General features: G+C 43.6%; 3 protein-coding genes across 10 annotated transcripts; 2 read left to right on the top strand and 1 right to left on the bottom strand.

The window, feature by feature from the left end:
- Positions 1–36: 36 nt before the first annotated feature.
- On the top strand, positions 37–11359 carry spsb3b (splA/ryanodine receptor domain and SOCS box containing 3b). 2 transcript variants are annotated; one of them, XM_021565227.3, is made up of 7 exons: positions 37–128; positions 3296–3422; positions 4656–4845; positions 5178–5365; positions 7664–7766; positions 7877–8002; positions 9508–11359. In XM_021565227.3, exons 2-7 carry the CDS (start codon positions 3303–3305, stop codon positions 10026–10028), a joined length of 1248 nt encoding a protein of 415 aa, XP_021420902.2. In that variant the 5' UTR covers positions 37–128; positions 3296–3302; the 3' UTR covers positions 10029–11359. The 2 variants fall into 2 exon arrangements, with proteins under 2 accessions (XP_021420902.2, XP_090058379.1); XM_090202253.1 differs by lacking the exons at positions 37–128; positions 3296–3422 and adding an exon at positions 4340–4433.
- Positions 11360–15176, bottom strand: eme2 (essential meiotic structure-specific endonuclease subunit 2). Of its 2 annotated transcripts, none has more exons than XR_016487176.1 (8): positions 14252–15176; positions 13854–13975; positions 13664–13756; positions 13454–13578; positions 13282–13354; positions 12952–13078; positions 12373–12562; positions 11360–11966 (listed from the first exon to the last, which is right to left on the bottom strand). XR_016487176.1 is itself a non-coding variant. In XM_021565226.3 (8 exons), the coding sequence occupies exons 1-8, from the start codon at positions 14724–14726 to the stop codon at positions 11811–11813; spliced, it is 1350 nt and encodes a 449-aa protein (XP_021420901.2). In that variant the 5' UTR covers positions 14727–15176; the 3' UTR covers positions 11360–11810. The 2 variants fall into 2 exon arrangements, 1 of the variants encoding a protein (XP_021420901.2); XM_021565226.3 differs by having other exon boundaries at positions 12963–13078.
- mfsd1l (major facilitator superfamily domain containing 1-like) lies at positions 14113–22810 on the top strand. 6 transcript variants are annotated; one of them, XM_036946504.2, is made up of 13 exons: positions 14113–14293; positions 17318–17418; positions 17645–17754; positions 17837–17892; positions 18070–18213; positions 18438–18596; positions 19008–19123; positions 19354–19454; positions 19749–19860; positions 20190–20327; positions 21054–21193; positions 21316–21427; positions 21768–22810. In XM_036946504.2, exons 3-13 carry the CDS (start codon positions 17708–17710, stop codon positions 21903–21905), a joined length of 1263 nt encoding a protein of 420 aa, XP_036802399.2. In that variant the 5' UTR covers positions 14113–14293; positions 17318–17418; positions 17645–17707; the 3' UTR covers positions 21906–22810. The 6 variants fall into 6 exon arrangements, 3 of the variants coding, with proteins under 3 accessions (XP_036802399.2, XP_021420899.2, XP_021420900.2); XR_016487174.1 differs by having other exon boundaries at positions 14155–14293; positions 21267–21427; XM_021565224.3 differs by lacking the exon at positions 14113–14293 and adding an exon at positions 16481–16803.
- Positions 22811–23373: the final 563 nt, after the last annotated feature.

Consider the following 23373-nt stretch of genomic DNA (forward strand, 5'->3'; position numbering starts at 1 on the left):
GTGTAAGGGTATTGTTGATGTCTGGCGTGCAGGGAACTAGGTCATAGAGCAAGTTGCACCTGTCACACTCAGGAGTCTGGTATAGAGGACCTAACATGCAAGATAGTTCATAAGAAGACAACTATAAGGTAGGAACCTTTTCCTAGTTTAATGAAAGTAGGGGGGCAGGTAGCCAAGCGGTTAAGAGCATTGGACAAGGCACTTAACAATAATTGTTCTGGATACGTCCGTCTGCTAAATGACTGAAATTTAAATGGCTATTGTGTTATATATTTGACAGTCCTTAGATATCAGTTAAGTATAGCCAGCCTATGGCTTTTATGTGAATCAAAAATGTCAACTTTAACAGTGTACAATGACAAATTGCACTTTTGGTTCAACTGACTGTATTACTATGTAATGAATAGATAGGAAATCATTAGGGACTTATGGTTTGGAAAACCAATATTTAGTTCAATTCAGGGGGAAACTACTTACATATAAATGTTTACTAAATAACCCATTGCATCTTGGACATAAGGAAGTAAGCTAAGAGCAATTCAAACTTGGCTCTGAATAAAAATGTATTAAGAAAATAAACAAACTATGTGTTTGGTGCTCATGCATAAAAAAGAAATGGGTTGAGCTTGTATCCAGATAATATTACATTAGATTTTGATTGACGTGGAGCTGTGGATGCAGCCTGAGTTACTCAGATGACGGTGATAGAGTATATAGGCTAAGCACTGTTAAAGTGAGGCGCATCAGACTCCCTTATCTAAACCATTGGCAATTATCTGGTGCACCTGTTTAGACAGCAGTCTACCCAGCTGCTACCTGTTTTCTGTGGAAACATTAGGCCTAAGCAAGGCGTGCCATCAGCTGCAGATTCCATGTCAGCTCAACTCCGCTGAGCATACATTATTTGACCCCCAAATCAAATCCTTAGCATAGGGACATAAGTGGGCCTCCATCCCCATCCCATTCCCCCAACCCCACCCAGGGGCTTAATAATTTATGATCACATCACTCGATACAGTCAGTGGGTCAAAAAAACATTATCACTGTTGATCTCATGAACCGGCTCACAGACTGCAGACTCGCTGCCAAAGTGGCACACTAGAAGGCAGGTCGGATTTAAAGGTCAAACTTACATGTGGAAACAGTTCATATGGAGCAACAGTACTTCAACCTCCGACAAGGGAGAATATAGGTTAGCAACTCCAGAGTTCAGTTTGTGTGTTGTTCTATGGAGCCTATATGTTTCAAGCAGGCTAGGGGTCAGTTCTATTTAAATTCAGGAAGCTAAGTGAAATTCCATTTCAAATCAGTTAAATTCTTATTTCAGACATTCCAAACTTCCCATAGTTAAATCAACGTTGACTTCACTGTAAAAATGGACTTCGGCACAAATCAGCTGTTTTGACCACTTCCCCAACAGGTTAAACAAAAACTTAGAGCACATGAAATCTTTACCTATTTTTTTTTAAATATTCAAATCTGGAATCGGATTAGAGAAATATAATTCCAATCCAGAGGTTACTTCAACCAACAAACACTGTTTTATTCCCTCAGACATCATTACACATCATGCACATGCGATAGAACAGCAGAGTATGTACTACAATCTTTCTGTTTTATTATGTTGCTGGATGCTCATCTCCTTTTTCTATGTATTTTTTTTTACCCCCCTTTTCTCCCTAATTTCGTGATTACTATCTTGTCTCATCGCTGCAACTCCCCAATGGGCTCGGGAGAGGCGAAGGTCGAGTCATGCGTCCTCCGAAACATGACCTGCCAAACCACGCTTCTTAACACCAACTCGCTTAACCCGGAAGCCAGCCGCACCAATGTGTTGGGGGAAACACTGTTCAACTGACGACCATCGTCAGCCTGCAGGCGCCCGGCCCGCCACAAGGAGTCGCTAGAGCGCAATGAGACAATTAAAGCCCCCCCCCCGGCCAAACCCTCCCCTAACCCGGACGACGCTGGGCCAATTGTGCGCTGCCCTATGGGACTCCCGGTCACGGCTGGTAATGACACAGCCTGGACCACAAGTTGTAGTGACGCTGCACTATTTCCACCACTACTGCAGCAGTGCTGTAAAGTACTTAAGTAAAGTAAAGTACTATTTATAGGTTGGACTACTTTTACTTCACTACATTCCCAAAGAAAATAATGTACTTTTTACTCCATACAATTTCCCTGACACCCTAAATAATGAATTGCATTTTGAATGCTTAGAAGGACAGGAAAATGGTCCAATTCATGCACTACTTAGGGTAGGTTTATACGACTAAAGTGGTATAGTGAAATAAGTGGTGTGTATATATAGGGTACTTTTTCCACCTCTGTACTGCAGTCACTAATTCTGCTGTTACTTTCCCATCACACTAGCCTCCAACAACTTCTACAAAAAATACTTTTGGACAGCTGAAGCAAGTCACACAATTTGTCTTGAAAAATTACCCTTTTCTAGTTTCAGTTTAATTCCTGAATTGAGATGGTATTGACCCCAAACCTTTATTTCAGTGCTGTCTCAAGGACTGGTTTTGGGCTCCCGAGTGGCGCAGCGGTCTAAGGCACTGCATCTCAGTGCAAGAGGAATCACTATAGTACTTGGTTCGAATCCAGGCTGTATCACATCTGGCCGTGATTGGGAGTCCCATAGGGCGGCGCACAATTGGTCCAGCGTCGTCTAGGTTTGGCCGGAGTAGGCCGTCATTGTAAATAAGAATTTGTGCTTAACTGACTTGCCTAGTTAAATAAAAACAGTTGGCATCTTGTATTGCCCATAGAGGGTAAGGGGGTAGGAGTGAAAGAGGATACAATCGACCTAGTTTGTGAGATAGTTGAAATGAGCACTTGCTCAGTATTTGAAAAACAATCTTGTGTCATTTCTTATGCCAAAAGACATCTCTATCTGGATCATGTAAACCAAATAAACCAATAAAATCACTGTTGTTTCCAAATGTAATATATTTTATTAGATGCTACATCAATGCCAATGATATTTCAACTTCCCCACTACATGTGACTGAGTATTTTAACTGATCATATCGTTCCCACCAGCAGGGCATATAAATGATTCAAGTTCAAATAGCTTTGTCAAGTTGAACGTGTGTGGTGTGATCTTCGAAACATATTTAGCCTAGTTTCAAGTAGGGCAATGGGATGCACATGTCTGCCAACATTAGTTCACCATGCTGAAATTGAGGGATAAAGGTTATACAATTATATTACTAAGGTTTTATGACAATCCTTTGAATTGTGTATTATGTATGTGATATTTCATTTTTCCTTCCTGTCCCTTTAGAGCGGCCATGCTACGGAGAAGCAGGAACAGCCGAGCTCCGCACTACGTGTGGAGTGACATCCGACGAGACATTGACGCCGTGGTACTGGGGAATGACCGAGAAGAGTGGGGCAACGAACACACACAGGTGAGAACCGGGAGAAGGGGGACGGATGGAAGTGGGGGAGAGAGAGTAGGTTCTTTACCATTGTAAATACAACCTATATTTATGTTTATTTATTTTCCCTTTGGTACTTTAACTATTTGCCCATCATTACAACACTGTACATAGACATAATATGACATTTGATATGTCTTTATTCTTTTGGACATTTTGTAAGTGTAATGTTTATTTAATTGTTTATTTCACTTTTGTATATTATCTATTTCACTTGCTTTGGCAATGTAAACATATGTTTCCCATGCCAATAAAGCCCTTATATTGAATTGAGAGGAAGTGGGGGAATGAGAGGGAGTGGGGTAGTGAGAAAGATTGAGTGGGGGAGTGATAGAGATGGGGGGACTGAGAGAGACAGAGGGAGGAGTGGGGGATGGAGAAAGGAGGAGTGCAGTGGTGAGATGTAAAAGGAAGGAGGAGTGGGGGATGGAGAAAGGAGGAGTGCAGTGGTGAGATGTAAAAGGAGGGAGGAGTGACGCGAGGACTACAGGTGGTTTGAAATAATAAAGAATAGAAAGGGTGGAGTGATGAAAGGTAAGAGTGTGGAAGTGTGTGTTTGGGGCAGACCCAGAGAGGAGTTAGGGTAGAGAGGGGGTGATAAGAGTTGAAAGAGCAATGGGAGAATGCTGAGACAGAGAGAACACGAGGCCGCGGCATGATCGAAAACATGACCTGGCTAGAGCCGGTAGTTTTCCATGGTGGATTCAACTGTCTCAAAATGGCTGTCTCTACTGAATGGGGACTCCTAAGGCATGGATGGTCTGTATTTTTGGCACAGGTCTATTTTTAAATGTTGGCATACCCTGCTTGCGCTCCAATGGGAATGCAAGGGCCTCTCTTTAGGGAAAGGGTCAACCTATAGAAGCTTTAAAGAACCTGAACAAGCTCGGTGCTTTAGTTGAGGTAACCGACTGAGGAGAGGTTGCAGTGCACAGTATTTCCAGATGTTTCTCAAACAGGACCTACTAAGCTAGTTTTTGGGTTTGTCTTCATTTAAGCCAAGCTAGTCGGTTTTTGTTTTGTATTTTTTCTGTTTTCTTTCTTTCTGAAAGCGCTCCGATTGTAAATTCCTCAGATTCTCACAGATTAGTCTTTTCAAGTGTGGTTCAGTCTACCTGTTCTCTCAGTTAAAACTAGGGACATTCTCAAATGTCCAACTCATTTGCCTTGACCATCTCTGTCTATCCCATGTGCGTCAATCAGATCAGCGACTCGGACTCAGAAGTGGATTACCTGACCGTCACCCCGGAGGTGACAGACGTTGTGCCCGACACGGTGCCTGTGACAGGGGAGTCCTACTGTCACTGTGATGCCCAGGAGGAAACAAGCCCTGGGGCTCTGCTGCAGGGCTTCCAGCCCCTCAATGACTGCCTGTGTGGAGAGGAGGACCAGGGTGTGTAGTGGGAACTATGGATCTGTGTATGTCTTTCAACTTAGTCTGGTCTGTGTTTACTGTATAGGTGAATGAATAATTGTCTCCTCTTTGTATTGTCAAGCAATGTCAGTTTCTGTGTTTTGACTCCAACTGGATGTGGGCTGACAATACTGTGTGCGCAGTATGTGCGTGCATGCACTTGTATGTCCACGTTTTGAATGGATGTGGAGCTATTATGTATATGAGCATGCACCGTATAGCTTAAACAGTAAACCTGTGAAATGTAGCAGGTGTTATCAATGGATGGGTCATGAATTAGTGTGGATAACCATCATATTGTCTCTCTGCAGGTTTCGACTGGGTGTGGGACGAGGCCGTCAAGTCCAATGCAGCGCTCCTGAGCTGTGACAACCGCAAGGTGAGCTTCCACTCTGAGTACAGCTGTGGCACAGCCGCCATCCGCGGCACCAAGGAGCTGACAGATGGACAGCACTTCTGGGAGATCAAGATGACGTCACCCGTCTATGGCACAGACATGGTACGTACACAAAAAAAACATCCAGGTCAGGAATTACCCTAAGTGGGTTAACCTTAACCCTTACATGTTTACAGATACTGTAGGCCCATAGTATAGCTACAGTGTAGACAGGGGTCGATTTGTTAAAAGTTAACAAGTGTCGTGGAAATTCAACGAAAGTCTGTAGGACTGTTGAACCTGTAGAGACTTGTTAACTAAACGTAAGGCTACACATTATTGTACTCCCAATGGCGTTTTCATTGATATCCCAAATGATTCTAAACCAAAAAATTAAACCACTCCCCGAGACTGAGTCAGAAACTGGCTCTATTTCCCAGTCTATCCCGTCTCAGGTGAGACTTATTATGGACAGAGTACTCCATCTACAGTGGACTGATAGACAGTGCCAGCCCAGTTATAATACACGTTGATGCCAGAAAGTTTCTCTCTTCCCTTCTGAATTGGCCGATGTGTTTTATAAATTTGCCGCATTACCTGCTAATCTTGAAATAAGAGGCATTTAATAAGTGTGAAGCAGAAAGTGAATATCCGACAGAAATTTGTAATACATACATAGAGTAACATTGTTAGTGTAGACTAAAATTAAAACAATGCCTTCCAATATGGAGAAAGTTACCATGTTTGTTTTTAAACCTTACAATAGGGGTAAAAGCAGAACATTGTTTGAGAGTGATCCGTGTGTATTAGCAGTAGTGAATGAGGGCTGTCAGCGGGGCATTCCCATGGTACTGTTACTTGCCCTCACTGCTGTACCCAGGGAGGAGGAAGCTAGGGGGATCCTGGGGCATTTGTTTTGTTAAAGCAGTTAGTTGGTCAATTCTGAGCATCCCTGGGAGGCTTAGGCCTATGACCGCGGTGGAATTAAACTAAAATCACAAGTTATCGGCGGATGTGATGGATTGCGACGCAGCCCATTAAAAAAGCCCAGATATCTCCAGTTTAAACTGACGTATTTTGATGGGGATTTTCTTTTATTAGGCCAACTAGATTTCTGCAGGGGCACGGACATCGACTCTAGGGGGTTAAAACAGTTGCAGAGTTTAATGGAGGTGATAGGAGCAAACTGAGGATGGATCAGCATTGTAGATATTCCACAATACTAATCTAATTGACAGAGTAAAAAGAAGGAAGCCTGCACAGAACTTTGACTTCAATACAAAGTGTTATGTTTGGGGCCAATCCAACACATCACTGAGTACCACTCTTCATATTTTCAAGCTTGGTGGTGGCTGCATCATGTTATGGTTCTGCTTGTCATCGGCAAGGACTAGGGAGTATTTTTTTTTTATGAAAAGAAATGGAAAAGAGCTAAGCACAGGCAAAATCCTAGAGGAAAACCTGGTTCAGTCTGCTTTCCAATAGACACTGGGAGGCCAAATATACACTGGAGTTGCTTAAGATCTATGGCAAGACTTGAAAATGGCTGTCTAGCAATGATCAACAACCAACTTGTCAGAGCTTGAACATTATTCCTTAAAAAAAATGTGTAAATATTGTACAATCCACGTGTGCAAATCTCTTACTTACCCAAGAAATATTCACAGCTGTAATCACTACCAAAGGTGATTCTTGTTTGAATTTTTCTTCCACTTTGACAAAGCAGACTATTTTCTGTAGATTGTTGACAGAAAATTACAATTAAATCTCTGATTCAGAGCGGTTGGGTTGAATGCAGTCAGTTGTGCAACTGACTAGGTATCCCCTTTCCCTATTTTAATCCCACTTTGTAACTTTGTTTCCTGAAATTCATGACATCTTTAAGGTAGGCTATTTCATGATACATAATTAAATAGGGGGGACATAAAGTTGACTATTTTCACAAATGTTATTCCCCTAATAAATATGTTATAATATTGTAATTTATTTGAACTATCAAGTATCAATTTAGTTAAACATCTTATTTTTCAGAAAGTGATTAGCTCTATTGATAGCGAGAGTCACAGACATTACTTCCCAAGCAGTGTTCTTCTTTTTTCTTTACTCCTCGACATTAGAAAAACGTAGCTCAGCCTCTGAATATTATAGAGACGACCCAAAGATATCCCCATGTGCATCAGAAGCGTATCTTCCTTGTGAAAGCTTGATTCTAGCCTAAAGCACTTAAGCGTCATTATAGATCCCTGTATATAATCAGGATACATTTTTCCCTTTTAAAATCTTAAGCTAACAAGTGGTATGGCATTTCTTCCACAAGGTGTCTAATTCGAGCAAGGCAAGGCCAACCAGGCAGACAAACAAGGCCAGCCAGCCAGCATTTAACATTGTTACCTACTATTGTATGTTTTGTCTTCTATGTAGATGGTGGGCATCGGGACCGCTGAGGTCAACCTGGACAAGTTCCAACACAGTTTTTGCAGTATGCTGGGGATGGACGAGGACAGCTGGGGACTTTCCTACACAGGTGAGGAAGTGACACATAAATGTTATGAATAGGCATGTCTTATGGATATGACGTTTTATACATAGTAATTCAGTAATTTGCCTCCGGTTTTTATTAATTTCCTATTCAAGGTATGCTTCAGCACAAAGGGGACAAGGTGAATTTCTCGTCCCGTTTTGGCCAAGGCTCCATCATAGGGCTGCACCTTGACACGTGGCATGGGACCCTTACCTTCTATAAGAACCGCCGCTGTATAGGTGAGTGACACCTTGATTCAAACTATACTGAACAAAAATATAAACACAACATGTAAAGGGTTCGCCCCATGTTTCATGATTTTAAAATAAAAGATCCCTGAAATTTTCCATACTCACAAATTTGTTTACATTCCAGGTAGTGAGCATTTCTCCTTTGCCAAGATAATCCATCCACTAGACAGGTGTGGCATATCAAGAAGCTGACTAAACAGCATGATCATTACACAGGTGCACCTTGTGCTGTGGAGAATAAAAGGCCACTCTAAAATGTGCAGTTTTGTCACACGACACATTGCCACAGATGTCTCAAGTTGTGGGAGCGTGCAATTGGACTGCTGACTGCAGGAATTTCCACCAGAGCTGTTGCCAGAGAATTGAATGTTCATTTCTCTCCTCGTTTTAGAGATATTGGTAGTACGTCCAACCGGCCTCACAACCGCAGACCACATGTAAACACATGCCAGCTCAGGACCTCCACATCCGGCTTCTTCACCTGCGGGATGGTCTGAGACCAGCCTCCCAGACAGCTTATGAAACTGTGGGTTTGCACAACCAAAGAATTTCGACACAAGCTGTCAGAAACCGTCTCAGGGAAGCTCATCTGGGTGCTTGTCGTCCTCACCAGGTCCTTGACCTGACCTTGACCTGACCGGCAGTTCGGCGTCTTAACCTACTTCTTCAGTAGGAAAATGCTCCCCTTCGATGGCCACGTGCACTCTGAAGTGTGCTCTTCACAGATGAACCCCGGTTTCAACTCTACCGGGCAGATGGCGTTGTGTGGGCGAGTGGATTTCTGCCGTCAAAGTTGTGAACAGAGTGCCCCATGGTGGCGGTGGGGTTATGGTATGGGCAGGCATAAGCTATGGACAATGAACACAACCTCATTTTACTGAGGGCAATTTGAATGCACAGAGATACCGTGACAAGACCCTGAGGCCCGTTGTCGTGCCATTCTTCCGCCACCATCACCTCAAGGTTCAGGATCTGTACACAATTCCTGGAGGCTGAAAATGGCCTGCATACTCACCAGACATGTCACCCATTGAACATGTTTGGGATGCTCTGGATCTTCGTGTACAATAGCGTGTTCCAGTGTTCCGCAAACATCCAGTAACTTTGCACAGCCATTGAAGAGGAGTGGGACAACATTCCACCGGCCACAATCAACAGCCTGATCAACTCTATGCGAAGGAGATGTGTCGTGCTGCATGAGGCAAATGGTGGTCACACCAGATGCTGACTGGTTTTCTGATTCACGCCCCTACCTTATATAAAAACAACAGATGCATATCTGCATCCCCAATCATGTGAAATCCATAGATTAAGGCCTCATGAATTTATTTCAATTGACTGATTTCCTTTTATGAACCGTATATTTTTGTTCACTTTAGATTGTTCAGATGGCTGACGTATCCTACCTCAACTGTAAGGGTAACATTTGCTCTAGATTTACATGTGACCATGTGCCTAATGTCTCGGTCTCTTCCCTTCTTCCTGTTCCTCAGGTGTGGCCGCCACCAGGCTGCAGAATAAGAAGTTCTACCCTGTGGTGTGCTCCACTGCAGCCAAGAGCAGTATGAAGGTGATCCGGTCCTGCTACACGCCCACCTCCCTGCAGTACCTCTCTTGCTCTCGCTTGCGCCAGCAGCGGCCCGACTGCCCTGACATCCTGAACGTGCTGCCCCTGCCCCCGGGCCTGCGCCACCTCCTCCACAACCAGCTTGGCTGGGTGTTTACCCTCAGTAACGGCGCCCCCGAGCAGTCTGAGGACTTGATGGAGGACTTGAATGAAGACTTCTTTGATGACTTTGCAGTGGAGTTGCCTGATGACTTGCCTGAGGAGCCTAGTCCATGCCCGAGCCCCTGTCTCAGCCAGGTGCCCACCCTAAGTGCCTACTCCTTCCCTAGCCCTGTACCCAATCATGCCAATGCCCCTGCCTCCTCTCGTCCAGTTCCCAGCCCTTCCTCTCCCTGTGCCCCTGCCTGCCCACCCTTCCAGGGAGCAACTCAGACAGTGAGGACATGACTTTTCTTTTCAGATATACACTCAAATGTTAGATAAAGTTGGCACTTTATCTCTTCTGAACCTTTCTATATATGCCATTACCATCTACTGGTGGAAAAGTCCACAAGAGTGAAAGAGTTTTATCTTAGCTCAGATTTCTAAGCACTTTAAGACTTTCTGAGTGGATTGCTCGCTCACCCTCGAGACTGTCCTTCCAAACTCTCCCCAGTTTGCCTGGCTGAAGGGAAGGGGAAGACAGCCACCCCGGATATCCACCACCCCGCTCAAGTCAGATGACTTAGTTCTAAATCTAATGTTATCTACTGTATGTACACTCCCTATACTGAATGATTGGATCCCTTGATAAAGATGAGCAAAAAATACACTATAAAATATAATACAAATACTGTGCTATATTGTATGCTACATTTATTTTTTACAATATTATTTTATACTAATACTTTTGCGCAGAGAAAGATATTATATTTAACAAGTAATAAAAAAAATCTCTAATAGATAGCAGTCAAAATGATTGGATCCCGTTTTCCATGCAGAATCTTTCCAGATCCTTGATATCCTTCGTCTGCGCTTATGGACTGCTCTCTTCAACTCAAACCACAGGTTTTCAATGAGGTTCAATTCCGGAGACTGAGACGGCCATTGAAAAATGCGTGCTTGGGGTTATTGTCTTGCCGGAAGGTCCACTTGCAGCCAAGTTTCAGCCTCCTGGCAGAGGGAACCAGTTTTTTTGAGGAGCTAAAATGTCCTGGTACTTGATAAAGTTCATGATGCTGTTGACCTTAACAAGGACTCCAGGACCAGTGGATGCAAAATAGCTCCATAACAAAGATCCACCACCATATTTTACAGTAGGGATGAGGTATTTTCTGCATTGTTCTTTTGAAAGTCAAACCCACCGCGGTTGTGCGTGGCCAAAGACTTCTATTTTTGTGTAAGGTGACCATTATAGCACTGGTTCCAATCCAAGTGCCAATGCCATTTAGCTGAATCCAGGAGGTGCTATGGTCAGATGACATGAAAATAGGTATTTGGCCACACACACACCAATGGTGGGTTTGGCCTTCGAAAGAACAATGCCGACATACAATTAACATTATCAAAATGTTTTATACTGCGCATTGGTGGTCATGTTCTTGTGTTCTTTAATAGCGCTTAGCTCTCCATGTTTTTCCGATATTTTGCAGTTTATCTGACTCATGCTTTACTTATAGTAGCTTATAGTCACCATGTGATGTGTCCTGCAATAAAATGTTTTTCTTTTCTTGCCAATTTGTATAACCTTTCATGCTGAACGCAAATTAATTGTAAAAAAAATAAATGTAAAACAAACATTGTGTGTTAAACATTTAATCATAATTTACTATTTTTTTTATATCCAAATCTATTGCCATTCTCTCTTAAATATACAAAGTGCTACAGTACTATACTTCACTCATTTTGATGATCACCCCATGTGCAACCAAGGCCATAACTTTAACTTATGTAAACGTAAAAGTTCTACATGTATTCAAGTGCTTAGAAAAGTTGTACACCCAAACCCAAACTGACCCCAGGCCTGAGGCACTTAGAATGATCAATTCGCTCAGGTCTATCCAAGGTTAAAGATGGAGTTCCACAGGGTTTGGTCCTTAGGCCATTATTGTTCTGATATGCTCCATCCAGCCCATCAAAGCGCAAGAGATATTACTAATACTGCTGATGCCTAGACCTACACAACATGCCAAAGGGACAATTAGGAATTCATTAGGTATCAATTAGTTACAGTGACGCCAGAATGGTCAACTAGTCCAGGACCAGCTGGGGGTTTTGCGCTGTGAGGGAACGGTAGACTCTGGCTGAGATTTCAGGTCCGATGCGTCTCTCCTTCCCTCCAGTCTTCACTAGTAGGCCTGCCAGCAGCCCCCTCTTCTCTTCCTCAGACTCTAAGCTACTGTAGGCCTGAAGGTGAAACATTAAACAAGTAAACTATCCACATTCAAGTCAGACCTGTGTCAAATATAGATTGACATACTTTTATACTGTATGTATTCCATCTATGCAGTTTGTTGATATCATGTCAGTGATGTGGCCATGTCATATGCCAAACAAATTTCAACCTGACCCCAAAGAAAACCCATAACTTCTGGTCATCTACTGTACCAACGTATAGTTTTTTGCCCTTATATGCAATGAAAGTCAACCCATTATATAACAGTCATATAAATGATTGGTAATGCTAAACATATAGCCTGCAGGTATAGGCCATTGTGGTACATTTATAATGAATTGTAGGACTTACATTGGTCATAAATGCTTATGTTATGTCAATGATCCTGACTAAACAGACACGTAGAACGATTCCTACCTGCAGTAGTATCTGCGGTGAGGGGTAGGCTGTGGTCAAAGTGGAGGCCACTGCAGGGCTGACCCTGTTGAGCTGTGTGATCTGCCTGCTCCACACCTCGCTCAGCCCAGCTCCATCCCGCTCCACACGCACCCCACTGGCCCATGAGCCATCCACACAGAACGGCAACTCGCACCGCTCCGTCAGCAGTCTGCAGTGGCGTGGAAAGGCGTGACCACAGTTTAAAGATTGTGCTCTACAGCAATGGACTGCTCACCAAGCCTAGTCAACCCTGGACAGCTACAGGGTTTGCTGGATTAAGTTTCAGCCTAGTTCAAACACACATTAGAATCGAAATCATGAAGTCGATCGGTATCTCAGGTTTGGTACTGCTGGGCAGGAGCAAAATCCTGCATGCTTTGTAGTTTCCCACTGTATCCAGCACAAAAGTTGGTTACCAGACTTAGTGTTTAATCACAGTAAAGAAAGTAAGCCAGTGGTGCTCAAAGCCTATCCTCATGGCATGGCAGTAAATGAATTCCAACTGATAAGATTCCTAAGTTGAATAATTCTTAATGATGTGGAACATGAAGAGCTCACTGGGTTCATACTTGTAGGGCCGTTTGGACAGGGCCTTGGTGACGGCACACACGTGGTCTGTGACATCCTGCCAGCTGTCCAGGAAGACCACAGTAATGTTCCGGTACAGTTGCAGGAAAACCAATACCTGAGGACAGATGAAGACAAGTTAGGTGAAAACCATCGAGCTCCATGACACGATGGGTAGGAACCGTTCGAGGAGCCAAGTACAAAAAGCAGCTTGAAATGGTTCATTTATGCACGACACTGGAAACTGAAAAAACTGCCGCTACAAATGCATGTGTTGAGGAGAGAAGAGAGATTGTATAGTATATCAGAAAGAGACCTTACCTCCTCAATGTCCAGATCCTCCATTCCTAACTGAGATCTTTGGCTCAACTCGGGTACATCCCATGTCCCAGTCCTGGTGACAGACCAACATATACATCCAGTCTCTTCTCATACAGGGTGTCTCAAGGACCAAGGTTCAGAGACGCATTCTTAAAACAGATCTCATACGAACCAGCTATTTGCGTTGGATCCCATCACTAAAACAGTAACCGCCATCTTGGCATCTCGGTTGAGGCACTCGGACAAAAGCTTGAAGACAGACTCCACTGCCGATTCCTCCCCGTTGCCATGCAGTGTCTGGGTGAACAGAAAATGTGAACGTTCGCTTTGCACACACTGGTGGAGACACCAGGGAATTGGTTGAGGTTTAAAGGGCACTCACCTGTTTGACTGACACCACCATGCTCATGAAGTCAGTCAGACCCAACACCAGCAGAACCTGCTCCTCCTCCAGTGGTCCACTGCTGTCTTTCTCCTGACAACACCAAGACATTATCTAGTCAACCTGAGGGGCCGAGACAACAAGCCCAGCGTTGTGGCGCTCGTGTTGTCTGTGTGTGATGGTATGTTACCGGCGGAAGATCTCTGGTCCAAGTGATGCTGTGAGGGAGCTGCTGTGTCTCAATGCTGCTCCTCCACTCAACTGCAGACAGAGTTCCCAGCAACACATCCGATCCATCATCCTGCAGTAGAGCTGGGGAGTGGAAACACACATTTAAAAAATGTCCACCATCCTTTAGTTGTGTCGGTGGTCCTCTGATGTCACATCTTATTTACAGTGTGCCTTTGACACGGAGGAGGCTGGTGGGGGTAGCTATGGGAGGACAGGCTCATTGCAATGGCTGAAATTCTATAAATGGATCGGTATCAAACATATGGAAACCACGTTTATAGCGCCGCCCACCAGCCTCCTCTGCTTCAACGCCATCTGAACCCCTTCCACCACCTTCATTCACAAAGGACCAATTACCTGGATCAATACAGACAGTCAGGCACTTCAAACAGTTCTCAGGTCTGAGGCTCTTTTGACGCTCTGCAGCTTCTTTTCTCCTTTGTTGATCTTCTCGCCTCTCCTCTTTCTCTTCGGCCCTCACCCTCTTGAGTTTCTCTCTGGCCTCCTTCCTCTCCTCAACTCTCTGTCTGTCTGCCTCTATCTCCTCTTTGGTTCGGCGTTTTCTCCCCGGACTTGCGGTACCGGACCTAGCGGGTCGTGGAGCCACCAATGTGTCACTTGGTTCGGTTTTGGCTGTTGACTTGCAATCTGTGTTGTGGTCTTTGTTGTCCTGTTCGAGACTGTCAGTAGGACTATTGGCCGTCGCTGTTTCATTGTTATCGTCACCCTGATCGGTAAATGCAATGCATTTGATTGAAGGTATAGTTTCAGCATCGCTTTCGCCCTCAGATTCAGATATCTCCCATGTTTTGGCTCTTTTCAATACGGACATATTTCTATCCAAGACAAAATAATGGAATGCCTTTTCATAACGGAATGTAATATTACACAAATCAAATCTAAGACAGTAGAAGAAACCTAGCAATAACGGAATACACCAGCCTTAGTTTGAACTTCACTGTTTTCAAACTGGTTATTTTTATAATGCGGGTTGCAGCTTCTGGACGGAGTGATACGAGGTACAAATATCAAATCCTTCTCCGTGCACAATTTCGTAGTCCGCCATAATATCCCAAATCATGATGACCAACTGACTGTCAGTCAGGGAGGCTGGTGGGTGGAGCTACAGGAGGACGGGCTCATTGTAATGGCTAGAATGGAATAATGGAATGGTTGGACTCAAACATTTGTTTTCCATATGTTTGATGTATTTGATACCATTTATTTATTCCATCCTAACCATTACAATGAAGCCGTCCTCCTATAGCTCCTCCAACCAGCCTCCTCTGCTGTCAGTATTTAACATTCTATTTCTAATGGTTAATCCTACAGCTATACTGCACGTGCTGTGTGTGTAGGTGTGCGTGTGCAAGACACAAACCATCATTGGATTAGAATTCTTTAACTGGAACAGCAGATGGTGGACAGGCTGGCAGAGACACGTCAGCTGTCATGATCCTTGCCTTAGCTTGTACAGAACAGTACACTTGAGGCAAGTTGTTCATAGACCAACTGTCTCTCACAGGTATTTCCTGATTGGATTGTATGAATGATGGCTCAAAACCACATCTCTCTCTCACACACACACACACTGTATAAATAGCATTATAAACTGGGTGGTTCGAGCCCTGAATGCTGATTGGCTGAAAGTCATGGTCTATCAGACCGTCTACCACAGGTATGAGGTATGACAAAACATTTATTTGTACTGCTCTAATTACATTGGTAACCAGTTTCTAAAAGCAATAAGGCACTTCAGGTGTTTGTGGTGTATCCTCCCGAAAAGTGTGTATTTTTATTTTATTTTTTACAGACATAAGTGTTTGGGTTGAAAGAAAACATGTTACCAAGATGGTTTATTATTGTTATTTGCCTGTTATTGTAAGTACAAAATTGCCCTCTGTAGTGGTCATTAGGAAGTAAATACGATTTTTTTTTTACATTACAGTAGGTGAAAAACATAGTTGTGGCATCCGGGTGTCCACTACAGAGGACATTTCTTGATAAACTCTACTTTTGCCTATTTATTAATCTGAACAAATTATTACACAGTTCTGATAACTCACGTAACTATTCCTGAGCTATTCACTTTCTAGAAACAATTTGAATATCAAACTTACAAAATTTTTAATGAATAATTACACACACACATGTGATATCATTGAAAAGCCCAGAATGTCCTCTCAGATGGACAACATGATTTAATACAGTGGCTTGTATGACCAAGAACTTTAATGGACCAAGAACTGATGTCCACTAGGCACTCTGCGTTGCGTCATGCTAAGAACAGCCCTTGGTCGTGGTATATTAGCCATATATCACACCTCCACGGGCCTTATTGTTTAAATACAACATTATAATAACACAAAACGATATAACCTCTTGGGCATTATTGCTTAAATATAACATTAGAATAACACAATTATTAAAAAAAAAACTTGGGAACTTGGGCCTGTTTCTATAGCTCCGACTTCCCGACCTGAAATTCATCGACGTCATGTTTTTACCTCACATTTTCCCGAGTTCCCAGTTGTTTTGAACGCGGCATAAGATACAATCCCTTTATTTGACAGGAGCTGGGGAACCAATCCAAACGAGGAACTGTGTCAGTAAGGAAGTGACGACGGCGCACGAGGGCAGTGGAAGTTCTTGCCATTACACCTCGAGCCCCTGCGCGCGTTCAGCGACTTGTAAAGCATCCGTGTATTCGAAAAGTGTCTCATAATCTATCCATATACTTTAAAGTGTGCGCAATCTGCGTAGTTGCAACTTGGAATACGGCGATTTATTGAATAACCGTTCGGTTCTTCCGACCGACATAAACAGAAAACAAATGGGTATTTACGTTTAGGCTACTTTAGTTTTGTGGACCTCGTTTTAGCTTATTATGGCGCAGCCGGCAGAGAAAGGTATGGGGCCCAGGATATTCTGTTAAGTTTTTTTATGTGGATAAAGAGAGATCATCAAATTCAGAGATCCATTGCCAAGAAACCCCTCTTGAATTGTGCAGGATCACAAATTCTTCTCGTAATTGCTTAGTTGGCAAACTTGGCTCACTGCAAACTCCACAAATGTCTAGTGTTTATATTTATTATGGTTATTTATAACATTTAAATTGTTATTGAATATTCATTATGTTGGTCAAATCTATAAAGTGCAGTGCTCGTGTTGTTGGTCCTGTAGCTCACATGTTGTGCAAGCTCTTGTTTCCAGCCCAGCATTAACTCAAATGATTCAACAAATGAACTGCTCATCAAAACCCTTATTAACTGACTGGAGTGTGATAGTGCCGGGCTGGAACAAAAAGCCTATACACATCCTGTAGGTTTCCAGGACCAGGGTTGCTGACCACTGGCATTTAGCAGCAACGTTTTGTGACATGGATGTTCGTCACGTGTCATGCATCACACTGTCTTCTCACAGCATACTACCGCTTTCTGGTATTGTTCTTCAACTGTCTGCTCACGTTTGGCTCCTACTTCTGCTTCGACATCCCTAGTGTCCTCCAGGACCAGTTCCAAGGGGTGAGTCGCAGGAGCAGCCTATATAGGCCTTTGCACAACGAGAGTAAAGTAGCCTCGTCACTCACACTGAATGCACTCATTTCACCACAGAGATTAACCAATAGTTCTACACATTGACCTTCATTAATGACACACGTTGTGATGGAATCGTGAATTACACCGTGTCTAACGCACCAGGCAGAATCGGATTGATAACGAAACACTGTTCATTTCCCCTTGCACAAAGAATTTGACGTGTGCCAATACAACCGTGATCAATGGGACAGTGGACTGTGTGGAGGGACTGGGGATGACCCCTCAGGAGTATAATCTGCTCTATGCCATCTATGCCTGGACGTATGTGTAAACAACCCCTATATATATTCATGAAATGATTAACTATAGGCCCGATGTCTCACTCTTTTCTCTCTGTCAACAGTAATGCAGTGGTGGTTATAATGGCTGGGTTCCTTATTGACAAACTAGGCAACCGCTGTAAGTTGATATTGTCTACTCCACAGCACTAAACTGAGATTCAAAACTCTTGACATTTTTAATCATTGAACTCACATTGATTGATATGCTGGAACAACCCATGTTTCTATTCTCTGGTGTATGGCGCTGAATGTTCTGTTGGTTCTCCTAATGTTCTCTGTCTCTCTGTGTGTGTAGTTGGTGTGTTCCTCTTCTCCTTCCTGTGTGTGCTGGGGTCAGCCATCTTTGCTCTGGGTTCTCACTTCAAAGGAACAGCCTACCTGCTCCCTCTCATGCTCACCGGCCGTTTGCTGTTTGGCTCTGGCAATGGATCCCTCACCAGTAAGGCCACCTCATTATCTGATTCACACGATAGGCTGTCCTGGTTTCCGCATCCACCATAGGTTCTGGAACCGTGCTGGAAAGAACAATGTGAAAAGAAAATGCACGACCCAGGCCAAACACAGTACGGAGTGAGGCAATATACTGCTACGGGCCGAGTTCCAATACTTTCAAAGTCACCCTTCCTGCATTTGAGAACTAAGCACCCTATCCCTCCCCCTCAGTTGTCCAGAACCGGATTACAGCGTTCTGGTTCCGGGGGAAGGAGCTGGCCCTGGCGTTTGGCCTGACCCTGGCCTTCTCCCGCCTGGGCTCCGTCCTCAACTTCTTCCTCACCCAGCGGTTCCAGGCCCAGTACGGCATGCAGTGGACCCTATGGGGAGGTAGGACATACAACGGCTGCACTTTATTTTACGGCACATAAAGGAACTGGTATTTATGTCGAAGTGACATGGCAAGACGGTAGTGGCACAATAATAACCTATGAGACCTTTTTATTTACCTTTTAAGGATCCATTCAAACAGGCAACACAAGGCACTTTTTGGTATAAAGTATTTGGAAATTGTGTTGAAATGGGTGCGAGAGAGTACCCATTGATACCACAATTTCTTAGTAAATACTAGTGGAAACAGTAGTACTACTGGAATACCAGGTAAATATACTTGTGGAAAAGTACAGTAAATGAAAAGTGCTCAAATATAACTGTATAATAAAGCAGTAAAGCCAGAAGAGGCTGATCAATCCTGCATTGTTCACAGCTAAGGTGTGTGTGTGTGTGTGTGTGCGCGCGCAGGTGCCTTCCTGTGTGTGCTGGGCTTCATGTCTGCCATCACGGTCAGTGCCCTGGACAAGGTGGGCATGAAGCAGCTGGGACTGGATGGGGCCATTCAGGAAGAGTCACGCAAAGTGGTGAGTTGAATGGGCTTGGGTGGTATTCATAAGACGCCAAACGGGAAGAAAACCCGACTGAAACAGGGAGGGACTACCTGAACTTGTCCAATAAGAAATGCTAACGATATCCTTCGGGGTTGCAAAACATTTAAAAGCATTTTCCATTGTATGCTCTAATGAATAATACAATCCTGTTGACTTGCCTTTGTACCTATTGACAGGACAGATATGTCTATGTGTCTGTGTAGAGGTTTCAGGACGTGAAGCTGCTCTCTCTCAGATACTGGCTGTTGGTTCTCACCATCATGTTCTTCTACAACGGCATCTTTCCCTTCATAGCTGACGCCAGGTATTGATTTACATATGCACGCACAGTCGCACACACATAGCCTACATTTTCACACTTTACCCTCGGAGACTAGGGTTGCAAAATTCCAGTAACTTTCCTAAAATTCCCCGGTTTTTCCAGAAATCCTGGTTGGACGATTCTGGATCTTATTCCTTCCTGACTCCAGGAATCTTTCAACCGGGGACATCTGGACAACCTGAGATTTTTGGGGAAAGTTAGCAGTATTTTGCAACCCTATAACTCGCACAGTTGAATATTTAAACAGTATGTGAGTCCTCTTGTCTCCCTTTCCAGTAAGTTCATACAAGACAAGTACAGTGACTACAGCCAGAAAGAGGCAGCCTACATCGCTGGTGCCGTATATGACAGCTCCCTTGTCCTCTCTGCCACTGTCGGAATTCTCATCGTAAGCCACCGTTACTGTACCTTATGCTGCGTACAACAGCTGTGTTATGGCAACCTTACCTGAACCAGTGAGAACCTCATTCATAAATCCTGCTTTCTGGTATCTGAGGTAGTCACAACAACCGTCAAATTCTAAACTGTGACAAAGTGCTTTTCAGTAATTGGCTTAGACCCCAAACAGCAAGCAGAAGTTAGAAGCAGCACAGTGGCCAGGAAAAACTAGCCTTTGACCACCAGATCTGATGTACTGTATATATCTGACTCTCTCTCATTGGTGTGCCTGTGTCTCTATTGTTGCAATTGTTGACACTTGTGTGTTTTGTGTTGCAGGACAATGTGGGTTTGCGTGGGGTCTTTGCCGTGTCCTGTGCTGTCCTCACGCTTCCTGTCTTTGGCATCCTGGCCTTCACTTTTGTCCCCCCTCTGGTATCCACCATCTGGCTGGGGGTCACCTACTCCTTCGCTGCTGTGAGTAGCCCTATCGAAGAGTTAAATTGAATATTGTAATGTACTGTCCGGTGTGGCTGCTGGTTGAGTATAGCGCTTGCGAGGGCAGGATTGTGGGTTCGATTCCCACAGGGGGACCGGTATGAACATGTTTAAACTCACTACTGTAAGTCTCTCTGGATAAGAGTGTCTGCTAAATGACTAAGATGTAAATGTATACATTGTGTGAGCCCTATACTTTGACTATACTAAACCTGCTCTCAAGTAGCTCTGTAATCCATTGCACATTCCACCTATTTTTGTACACTTCAGCTAGTATCCTTCTGATTTAGGATAAACACCCTGGGAAGATCTGTTGCATACTCCTCGCGTCCTCTCTCCTCGTCTCCGTCTCAAAATCCATTGGAGGAGAAGGTCAGAGAGGAGGGACCTCTGGCTTTCTCATTCAATGGGATTTGGGAAGGAGAGGGGGCGGGAGGAGTATGCAATTTATCTTCCCCCTGTTGTGTTTGGTAGTGTATAAAACTGCTCTTTCGAGTGCACATTTGCTGTTAAGTTGCATATTGTATCCGGGTTGGAGAGGATTCACATACAGTAGGTGACTCAATTGGTCTATCGGCAGTCCCCATTGAAGTGTAGGAAAGGGATCGTCTTGTACTTCACTGTGCATTTTCATTGAAGCACATTACAAATACACTTGCAATGACACACGTGCTCTTTCTTAGATGTATGTGTGTTGTTTTTCAGGCAAGCATGTGGCCCTCTATTCCCCTGGTGGTCCCTCAGGCAACTCTGGGGACAGCTATGGGCCTTGCCACCTCAGTACAGATGGTAGGAATTGGCATATCCAACCTTGTCGTTGGCCAGATCTTGGGAACCAAGTCAAGGTAGAGCTCACTGCAGCACAATGATGATGTGGTGTTAACAAAATGACTTATTCTTTTCTTTTCCTCGGCGTAGTGTTATGGCATGTCTGTATGTAAACTGTGCGCGTCTCCTGTGCGGGTAGTGACGCTAAGATCCCACTGTGGCGCTGGCAGCAGATGATGATCTTCATGTTGGCCAACACCATCGCCTGCATCGTCACCTCTGTGGTGCTCAACATCGTGGACCACCGCCAGGTCAGACCAGGCTCACTTTCTTTGTCTCCCTCCTCCATTTCCTGTTTCACTGCCACGACAGGTGTCCGCTCTATAATGAAACTCGCCCGTCTAAAATAATGTGTTCCGATTGTCCGAAGTAATTCTAGCACTTGAAATCAGCCCATTGAGCTGAAATGGTTTGCTTTCATGTCAAATGGCTTGTTTTTATTAGATACCTAGAGCAACATCAACTGTTTGTGTGTCTGTGTCACCTCTGAGGAGATCCTTTAGTCAATGTAACAATGAAGTTGTATCATTTTCCACATTTGTTACATTGTGTTGTTACATCAGTAAATCTTCTATTGTCTTGTATCCTCAGGGTGGGATTCTGAATAAGACGACCAAGAGATCTGGCTCCCCGCCCCCCAGCGGACCTTCAGACAGAGAACCTCTCGTGGAGGGAGAGGAGGGGCAGAATGACGAAGGGGCTGTTCGCTCTCCCTCCAACAGTTCCTAATCACCTCACTCTTCTCTTAGAAGAGTCTGCCTCAGATAGTTGAACTGAAATGTGTACACAATCGGCTTGAATTGTTTTCTCTATCTATATCTCTTGAGCCTTTTGGGGAAGGAGAGGGATTTTTTTTACAGGATTTGTCAAGGGAAAAAAACTTCAGGACTCTGAAAATGGAGGTGGTCGGATCCCCTCCCCTCATGGTTCACTAATCTTGTAGATTATACTCACTTATCAGACAGACACTAAATATTGCCTTTTTAAATCATGGTCTGTGTCAATGGAGCCTTTGCCCAAGTACAAGGCTCATGTTATTGAGTGCTACGGCAACAAACAGTGAACAGTATTGAAGTCAGCAAAATCATGTCTTCACACTAAAACAATCGGAAGCTAACTAATGCATGTTTTTGGTTTTGGTCCTTATTTCAGTGATCCAAAAGTTCTCCTTCTTTTATAAGGTTAAACATGTACGTTGGTTACTAATTTAACCACTATTAATAAGGAGTCAACAATAACCTGTTGCATAACTGTTTAATATAATTATTTCAGTGATATTTCTGCACATGTTTCTGTGACGCCAATAATGACATCTTTAATTTCAGATAGCAACAACAATCGCTTCAGATTACATGAGCTCTCTTTTTAATTTTTAAAATGTTTTATGTGGTTGTGACGTTTGGTGTTAGCAGTGGTCCAAAATGCTCAAGTTGATGTAACATGCAGCAATTTGTTCTGGCAATTACTGCCTTTCCAATCAAACACACCATTGCTTTTACTACAGGTTTCAGTCAATAGAGACTATGCATGCAGCGGTTCAAGGTCCGCCAGTGTGAACCTTCTATAAGGGAATGGGACCGATTTTTGCTTTATACTGACAAGCTAGCACAAATAAAAAGGTGTTGCTACAGTAACGACTGGTGTTGTTGTCATAGCTGTATTTTCACCCTTTTTCAAGGGCTTTTTGTACAACTGGCTGACGAAAAGAAACATTCAGCTGTTACATGGTGGTTTCCGTCATTTACTGTACACCAATTTAGCACATCTCGCATAATGATTAGTGGAAGAACAATAAAACCATTCTGGTAGGCCTTCAGCAGATTAACTGAGGGTTATATGATGTCATTGAAGATGTTGACACCAGGCACATTTAAATTATATACGCGACCGTTCAAAAGTTTGGGGTCACTTAAATGTCCTTGTTTTTTTAAAGAAAATCTTTGTTTTTTTGTCCATTTTAAAATAACATCAAATTGATCGGAATTACAGTGTAGACATTGTTAATGTTGTATCGTAGCTGGAAACGGCAGATTTTTATGGCATGTATTTTATGGCATAGGTGTACAGAGGCCCATTATCAGCAACCAACACTCCTGTGTTCCAATGGCACGTTGTGTTAGCTAATCCAAGTTTATAATTTTAAGAGGCTAATTGAGCATTAGAAAACCCTTTTGCAATTATGTTAGCACAGTTGAAA

Source organism: Oncorhynchus mykiss, chromosome 16 (genome assembly GCF_057628025.1).
Source record: "Oncorhynchus mykiss isolate SJ-2025 chromosome 16, ASM5762802v1, whole genome shotgun sequence".
NCBI classification, from domain to species: Eukaryota; Metazoa; Chordata; class Actinopteri; order Salmoniformes; family Salmonidae; genus Oncorhynchus; species Oncorhynchus mykiss.